The 9296-nt window shown below is 39.5% G+C and overlaps 1 protein-coding gene across 2 annotated transcripts; it reads right to left on the reverse strand.

Annotated features, from left to right (window-relative positions):
• Positions 1–614: 614 nt before the first annotated feature.
• Positions 615–7905, reverse strand: mrps23 (mitochondrial ribosomal protein S23). 2 transcript variants are annotated; one of them, XM_008278974.1, is made up of 5 exons: positions 7748–7901; positions 5901–6080; positions 3222–3293; positions 2504–2627; positions 615–1012 (listed from the first exon to the last, which is right to left on the reverse strand). In XM_008278974.1, exons 1-5 carry the CDS (start codon positions 7789–7791, stop codon positions 908–910), a joined length of 525 nt encoding a protein of 174 aa, XP_008277196.1. In that variant the 5' UTR covers positions 7792–7901; the 3' UTR covers positions 615–907. The 2 variants fall into 2 exon arrangements, with proteins under 2 accessions (XP_008277196.1, XP_008277197.1); XM_008278975.1 differs by lacking the exon at positions 3222–3293 and having other exon boundaries at positions 7748–7905.
• Between the last annotated feature and the right edge of the window lie 1391 nt (positions 7906–9296).

The raw sequence follows: 9296 nt of genomic DNA on the forward strand, positions 1-9296 counted from the left end.
CAGCAAACACAGTTTCATTCATGTTACAATAGGTACATGTTGGTCTGCTACACAGTCCCTTGCTCATCATACCGAACACAGAAATCTGTGGACGTGTCCAAAAGTATGACTGTGACTTTGCACTTTATAAAGGGTACAGCAGCTACTCACAGATTGAGCGGTAGCACCATGTCAATATGATTATTCTTTAGGCACAGTGATTGCACAAGATGTCTGGAGAATTTAGAACTTCCCACTGTGTTTGAGCTCTGTTGACGGAAAGCCTGTACACATCAAACCAAGTCCAGTAACTATGTGAAATACAACAGTCTTCATGTGGAAGATTAAGAATGTCCTCATACAGTGCACAGCACACGTGGTCGCAAACATAGCCTGCATGGAGACTTGCACACCCTTGTAGACACAGAAAGCATTGGTTGCTCTTCAGCACAAACGCTATCGGGTCAATCCTTTCAGGGTTTGAACCTGAATGAGGCAGAGCTGGTGCAATAAGAAACTATCCTTTCTACCCCTTAAATTTGTGAGTGTATTTTTATATGCAGTGTATACAGTACACATCGTACTGCATTTAGAAAAACAGTTGTTTTTCAGGCAAGTTCAAATAATGCCACATATTAACAAGTTAGAATAATAACTTTATTAACACATTTTCACATATTTGTATAACATATGCATACAGCGTTTCCAGTTTTTTTTGGCCCGTTTGTGTAAAGGTTTGTTACTTTTTTGATTTCTTAGAAACAACATCCTGCTGTTGGTGCAGAACACTGTTTCATCTAAGAAACATCGACATGAATGGCTTAGTGGTTGAATTCTCATTTTGTACAGATGACCCTCACTTTTAAAGAAGCAAAACATTCTGTATGCTGTGGCAAATATGCACCTCATAAAATGATCCTTCTGAAGGCTATGATGTGTGTGGTGTATCTGTGTCAGCACCAACTGCCTGCTGTTCTGCCAACATATCTGTTAGTTCCAGCTCGAGCACTGGACTCCTGGACTCTTCTGATATCTGCAGGACAAAAAAAAAAAAGCACTGTAAGCACACATCGTTTAAAATGATTAATTTAAAAATCACATTCTTTGGAAAACTTCCTATGCTTGAGCACCACTAACACTTATAAATGAGAAATATACCAGGTTAAAACCAGAATTACCCTTTAAGACTAAACACTTTTAAAGTCACTTTTAAACTGCGTTGAACCACTTTTCTGTCAATCTTGTCAGCATTCTTAAAACCATCGCTGCCCTGAAATATTCACATCATCACCAAAAATGTTCACAATCTGAGAAATGATAGATCAGTGTTGGCGTGTCTATAAGCGACTATCAATACTATTATGCACAAACTGTTCCACTGAATGACAACTTGATAACCTGACAGTAAGTTTAATGACCACAGAGTCACAGTGTTATAAAATGAAGTGTATAGATTTTATTCTGAGCAAATTGCAGGACAACTTTTTCGTCTTTTCGGGAAAATCAGTATCCAGTTTCATCATATACGCCTAATTTACTTTAATATTACTATTTCCTGTTGAGCTTCAGTGAGTGATTTTACTGTGTTTGAATAATGTTGGTGAGCTGATGTACCTGAGCTGCAGTAAATAGGTGGGACTGGGTGGAGAGAGACATGGTGACTCAATAGATCGGCACAATCTAGATGAACCAACAGTGTAGTTACATCTTACCGATTTTAGGAAGGGATTTTTTTTTTGAATGAAATGAACTTTGATACACCAAACAGTGTTTTGGTAGCTGGAATGTCCTGGGTTCAATTCTTGGCCTGAGGTCATTCTGTGTGGAGTTTGCATGTTCTCCTGGTGCCTGTGTGGATTCTCACTGGGTGCTTTCTCCTAGAGTCCAAAGACATGCTGAGGTTAAATGGTGATTGCATATTGCCCGTAGGTGTGAATGTGAGTGTGCTTGGTTTTCTGTCTCTCTTTGTGGCCCTGTGATAGACTCTTAACAGTGTCCAGGATGAACCCTGCCCCTTCACCCTAAGTCAGCTGGGACAGATTCCAGCACGCCCACAAGGGGACAGAGGAGAAAGCAGGGAATAGATAATGGATGGATGGATAATGGATAATCAATTCCCGCAGAGACTTTAATACTTTGTTTTAATATATAATTTCTCACTGAAGGTTATGGAATATTTGGACAGGTTGTGTGACTGTGAACTTTTGTAATCTCTGAAAAATCAAATTTTGAATTTGAAACATCCATCCATTTTCTATTTCTTTTGTCCTGAGGAGGGCCCTTGGGGAATTTGAAACAGTGTGTTGGAAATTTAGGGACGTAAAAAAGCCTAAATCTAAAAAACAAAAAACAAAAAACAAAAACCCTTTTCGCTCAAGTGAAAAAGTAGTTTGATCCATAAAAAGATATGAAAAAGTTTTTTTTGTTTGTTTTTTTTTCTTCTTCCCATAAATGCTTCAAGTAACTAACACAAAAGGCCTGATCCACCTAGTACTAAACGGCAATAATATAGAAAGATCCTCACAAAGTGAATTTCTTTACGTCTCAGGATAAGTCCCTCTTTGAGTAGAGCCTTCCCAGTCTCCGTAAACAGAGCAGAGTCATCCATCTCGCTGTTACTCTTTAACTCTGTGTACTTCTCTACAAACCTGTTGGTCAAAGTAAAAGAAAAGCAAACATTTAGTACTGTCGATGGACACCGTTAATTTGGATCATATTTTAAAATATATGGAAACATTTCATCTGTTTAAATATATATACACATACAGTTATGAACAAAAGTTTTCATACACTCGTAAAGACCATGCATATCACGGCAGTGTTCATATTCCAATGACTCCTGTAACTTTTAATTATTCATGGTGGAATAATTTAACACATGCATCTTAAAAAAATTTCAGATCACCTACAGATAATTATTGAAGGATCAAAATGTATGTGTTTTTTTTTTGTGAGAAAGATGCATTTTTTAAAAAACACATTCTTGGTATCTGGTGTGTCATTCAGATGGTAGGGTCAGAATTTGGCATAAATAACATGAAACTATGGATCCATCCTGCCTTGTATCAACGGTTCAGGCTGGTGGTGATGATGGATAGTTTGTTGACTCACTTTTGGCCCCTTAGTACCAATGAAGCATTATTGAAATGCCACAGCCTACATGCACACGCACGCACACACGCACACCTGCACACATACACACCTTTGTTTTTACTTTTTTTATAGAACACCACCAAACATACCTCTGACATGTAGAAACAAAGTTTGATTTGGAGAGATCGAAAAACTCCGCCTCATACTCCTCATAGAATCTCCTGAAAGACACACAATTGTGGTGAGTGGAGCCGTTATAAATTCCTCTGAACTTCGACTAATGACATGAGCAAAAACTGACTTTCAGACAAACACAGATCTCTCTGTATATCCAAATGAGCATAAGTAAATGGCAAATTTCATTAACAATTTCTAACAGTCATATTAATGTAAATCACTTAATATATTTCAATGGAACTAATACATTTTTTAAAAAATGGCTGAATTAAACTACTGTCTAAGGACATAATGTGCATATGAAATCTTTCAAGTACTTCAGCAGATGCACAGTGTTGCTTAGATAGAGAGGAGTGGTCTTGAACTTCCATCCAGCACTGATGATTCCGATGATGGTCGCCACAGAGATAAACGATTTTTTAGACAACTGAGATTAATCCTTTAACTTGATATCACTGCAGCAATGGTAGAAGTGCCTGTGTTGCACTAAATGAAATAGTACACACAAATTACCACATATCTATCAAATAAGTAAGTAAGTAAATAAATAGTGAGAGGGGGGAATGAATCACAACACACTTGATCAATGTGTTATTTTTACAGTGATAGTAAAAAGCCCATTCAAGATGGAATGGGCAAACTGCTGTGTCTGAAGCACTGCTACTTCAAGGTTTCTTTATATCACTGACCAAATTCTCATCCAAACTACTTCACCCCCACACTGACTGCATAAGGTTATTAAAATGTTAACATTAAAACTCCTATTTAGCAAACGCTTCGAGACAACTAACCAGCCCCAGGTTAACCCTCATTCTATATAATGCATTCAGTGATTCACCTAATGATCTTTTTTGTTTTTAAACAGGGGCTGCAAGGTGGCTCGGTGGTTAGCACCATCGCCTCGTAACTAGAAGATCCCCAGTTCGCATCCCGGTTAAAACGCCTGGGATCTTTCTCTTTCTATACACCGCTTAATCCTCACTAGGGTCGCGGGGGGGCTGGAGCCTATTCCAGCTGACTTAGGGCGAAGGCAGGGGACACCCTGGACAGGTCACCAGTCTATCACAGGGCCACACTTGGAGACAGACAACCAAGCACACTCACATTCACACCTACGGACAATTTAGAATCACCAATTAACCTCAGCATGTCTTTGGACTGTGTGGGAGGAAGCCGGAGAACCCGGAGAGAACCCATGCTGCACAAACCCCACGCAGAAAGATTCCGGTGCCCCCACCGGGACGCGAACCGGCAACCTTCTTGCTGCGAGGCAACAGTGCTACCAACTGCGCCACCTTGCAGCCCCAGGACTTTATCCTATTTTTTTTCTAAACAATTTATGCTATTCAGCTCTCCCATCATTTGATATAATGCTGGTAGCTTTATTACAATAGCTTTTAATCGAGGAAAGAAACATATTTTGTGTTATGAAAAGTTATTACCTGCATCTCACCAGACACCAAACTGTCCAAAATCTAGCAATATCACAGTCATGATGCTGTGGATACTGTATGACCTAAAGATACAGCGCCCTCCATAATTATTGGCACCCCTGGTTAAGATGTGTTCTTTAGCTTCTAGCAAATTCAGTTTTTTTCTAAATAATATAGGACCACAATGAAAAAAAGAGGAAAATTCAACCTTTAATTCAAATGCATTTATTCAGTGTGAAAAAAAATCCCACATTAAAAAATAATTCTTTTACATCAAATCATGTGTGCCACAAATATTAGCACCCTTGATGTTAATACTTTGTACAACCCCCCTTTTACCAACAATTCATTTGAGTTGAGTCGAAGGTTACATTTTTCTACAATTTTCAGTGTGAGAATATGCTTCTGCAATAAAAAATGAATTTATTTTAAGGCTTCTAACACATCTTAACATGGGGTGCCAATAATTATGGAGGGCGCTGTATATGTGCTCACTGCCTAACAGAAATGAATGTCATTTTATTCACTTCAGAATTTGCATCAAGTAGCATACCTGCAGAGGTGGAAAAAGGAGAAATGTAAATATGGACACAAAAATGGTCTATCAGGCTAGAAGTGTTAAATACTTCTCTTTCAGCTGGGGTACGCTGTATTTTTTTTGGGGCATCACTGGGTAAAAATTCCATACCAACCTTTCGGCATATTGTAATTCAAGTGGTCTGAGAGAAAACTAGATCTCTGCCCCTCCTCTTGGTTCAGTTTTCAGACTTTAGAAAATCTAGTGTATGAAAGGCGACTTTAAACAATCACAGTTCTTTTCACTTGGAGCTTGATGAAATAGTAAAAGTAGCAACAAAGTCCATGATCAGAGAAGTGTTGATAGTCCTGGCAGCCTATATCATGCTATGAGTGAGGACGCTGTCACATTGTTGAGTCGCTGCAGCCTAAATGTAGTTACATTTTTAGGTTTCTCCAGACCTATCCATCCTGACCACTTTACACTTGACACAGCACTTCCTCGAGTCCACAGCAAAACACCTCCCAAATTTGAAGCGGATCAGAGCATGGTTGTCAAAAGAAAAACAAACAAACAAAAAAAACAAAAACGAAGAACTGACACACATACAAAGAATCCTTGATGTAGTAGTGAGATTCATCCATCACAGAGTCGGCATAAGGAAGCATAACTATTGTTATCACTGTGAGTGGTTGACTTACGCTCTGACTTTATCCTCTCGGTAGAAGATCTCAGATACAGTCTCCTGTTTCTTGATGTCATGTCTGGCATGTGGCTTCACATAACGTGGGTCCCTCTTTGGGGGGAAAGCCTCGTACACGTCGTACCAAATGGGTTTCTCTGACTGCTTTATGACTCCAGAGCGCATCAGATCTCGAACCCTGTTGATCAAGCCATCACAAAATGATTAAATGAATTCACTGATTGCAAATCTTAACTTTGTAACTTTATATCAAAGTTGAAATTCAGACAGTTGCTTAGGGGTAACATAGCATAAAACAAGTGCATAAAAACAGTAAGACTTGCATCATTTAGCTTGTAACTAATGAACAGTGGCTTAATAGGTGCAGTGAGTAGTGTCAGCTCATTATTACATTTTGATCACCGTTCCTGAGGCTTAGCTTTTTGCTTACTCAGATTCTCAGCCCTCCTTTGTACCAACATTTCTTTCACTCATTTGTCATTGTTGTTCATACACCAAACTATGAAGGAGAACAGAGCTGTTTGGTTTGGTCCATCACTCACTAGGTAGTAGATAGAAGACTCATGAAGGATGAGGGCAGATGACTGAAAATACAGTTCAGTCACTCCTTGAATGCAACAGTGAGGCATCATTATGATATCTGTAATGATCTCTGCTGCATAAACAAACATCTGCACCACATCAGAGCTAATAGCCCACTGTTTGTGTTTCACATAAGTACATGATGCAACGAGAATATCTCTCCACAGCACTGAAATACATTATATAATGTAATATTAGTCACATTTTGGCTGTACTGTATCCATCTGGGCTCCAGTCCCCCGCGACCCCAATGAGGATTAAGCGGTGTATAGATAATGGATGGATGGATGTATCCATCTGCATAGCTGTAACTATACTATCATATACAAACCTTCAATATATTCATTGTGAATAACAAAGCCGTCATTCACCTCAAAGCAACTGTTTTCACAGCAGCAGTAGTCCCGCTGCTGCTACAACTGACGAGCAAATATTTCACAAGTGAGCCGATTAACAGCGTGTTATGAACATATTGACAATTTAACCGAGCAAGTTAAGTTTCAAATATGTTTCTGAAAGGTGTTTATACTGTTTTTTGAACTCCTGCGCAGACAGAGGAGGAGAAGAGCCATTTCACAGCTGAGACGCTCGCCCGACAATCTCGTAAGGTTATGAGGCTACTTTAGCTAGCAGCTAATGCTAGCGCGTCAGCCTCTTCTGCTGACCGCACACAGGCCGCAGCGTCTGACGTTCAAGTCGGTCGATGCAGGGTAAAGCTCCTGCACACTACATTTTGGTGCGCCTCAACATTACTGTCGCTGTTGTGCACAGCGCGAAATGAACATAGGAGAATTGGAACAGCACTTTAAAATGGCTGATACACCATCGAACATGGCTCAATGTGAATCGCATACCTATGATGTCATCATAAGGTCACATCTCTTTAACCACGTGCCATCGAGACACAACAATGTGCCATCCATGAATTTTGGTATATTACTGATGTATCGCTAGCGTATAATTAGTCCGTGTTGCTCGACAAGCTATCAATGTCAGCTAACAAGACTGACAGCATCATCGATCCTGCCTATTTAGGATCACTGATTGCTATTAACAACACCTTGGATCTGTGAAACAGAATTGTTATCAGTAGCTATTCCGAATAAAGAACACGCAGTCTGACATATGAAACATCGCTTTCACTTTGTTTGTTGCTTTAACAACATCATCTTTTCCGATCATTAAGATAGGCTAAACGTAACGTTAGTTCTCTGGTTACTTAAGAATTCTAAGCACATATCGAGTAAAATGCTGCTCTCTTACCGGGTGAACACAGTTCCAAACCTCTCCAGTCTGCTGCCAGCCATTTGACCTTTTTCGTTACAGCACTACACATAAGACTGTTTGCAGGTAGCTGCGCTGACATGGACCATCGTTAGAGAAAACCCGGTAAAGCCAGCCGCCGTTTGGATTTTGTTGCTTGTCTTGTCATGCAATTACGGCACGGGTGCCTAGAGCGGCCAAAATGGTTGCATGTGCACACGAAATGCATCTCACGATAAATGTGTAAAATGGTGTCTAGTTAAGGTTTGCCAAATCTGAGCTGATATGTTTAATTTTTCATTAAAGCATAGAGCTTGGTACACTTATGCAGTTTGATGCATTGAACATTTTCAGAAATTGATTCATTGCAAAAACGGATAAATTATAAAAATGTGAACACTTTCGAGGATAGTATTAATATGTGTGGGTCAATATATTTAAAGCCAGCAAGGCTTGATGTTAGATCATTAGCTGTGTTAAGCATAGATATACATACATATGATATTTTCCAAACCATATGCAGTGGATGTCACAATAATATGAAACAAAACATATAGAATAGTTTTTAATGTTCAAATATCACCTGAGCACATAAAAGATAGAAAAAAAAAAGAAGTATTTTTGCTTCACTTTCACAACTGATTAAGCAGATATGACATGTTTTACTCCAAAAACAAAAATATCACTTGATAGCCTAATCCAAGTAGACCACAGTTTTGGAGTTTCAGAAAGGTTCTCCAAAATAACTGACAGTGTTTTTTTTTTGTTTTTTTTTTAAATATAGGCATATTTTTTTTATTTCTGAAGGCGGCCATCTGCCTTGACTGGTTGGGGTAACAGTAAGGTTGAGGGGGGTGGGGGAGTGGTTGGGATGAGGATAACAGGATAGCAGATGAGGAATAGAAAAACAATACAAAAAGAACAATGACCATTTTGGAGGTTGGTGAGGCCAGTGACTGCAGATTGACGGTGTGATCCTGAGCAGTCCTAACTGTAAGCTTTATCAAAGGGAAAAGTTTTAAGCCTAATCTTAAAAGTACAGAGCGTGTCTGCCTCCCAAACACAAAGTGAAAACTGATTGCACGACAGAGGAGCCTGAAAACTCTGGGAACCACAAGTGAACCTGCATCAAATTGTTGTGTTCTCCCCATGTAATGTGGGTTCTCTCCGGGTTCTCCAGCTTCCCCCCACAAGTCCAAAAACATGTTGAGGTAAACTGATGATTCTAAATTGTCCGTAGGTGTGAATGTGAGTGTGCTTGGTTGTCTGTCTCTAAGTGTAGCCCTGTGATAGACTGGCGACCTGTCCAGAGTGTCCCCTGCCTTTGCTCTGAGTCGGCTGGGATAGACTTCAGCTCCCCCGCGACCCTAGTGAGGATTAAGCGGTCTATAGATAATGGATGGATGAATGGAGTACACTTTGACAAAAGACAAACATTGGAAAAGCAAATAGGCAACGTGTTATATAAGAATAAAAAGGGATAAATCTGATGTGTATCTTCTTGAGAAATTTACAGGGTACTGGTCGGAAAACACAATTAATGAATGAC

This window comes from Stegastes partitus, unplaced genomic scaffold (assembly GCF_000690725.1).
Source record: "Stegastes partitus isolate 25-593 unplaced genomic scaffold, Stegastes_partitus-1.0.2 Scaffold140, whole genome shotgun sequence".
Taxonomy (NCBI): domain Eukaryota; kingdom Metazoa; phylum Chordata; class Actinopteri; family Pomacentridae; genus Stegastes; species Stegastes partitus.

Coding starts and splice junctions, on each gene's coding strand:
- mrps23 (XM_008278974.1), bottom strand. CDS start 7,791: ATGGCTGGCAGCAGACTGGAGAGGTTTGGAACTGTGTTCACCCG. Junction 2,628..3,221: donor TTTGTTTCTACATGTCAGAG/GTATGTTTGGTG, acceptor TTTGACCAACAG/GTTTGTAGAGAAGTACACAG. Junction 1,013..2,503: donor GACGTAAAGAAATTCACTTT/GTGAGGATCTTT, acceptor TTTGTCCTGCAG/ATATCAGAAGAGTCCAGGAG.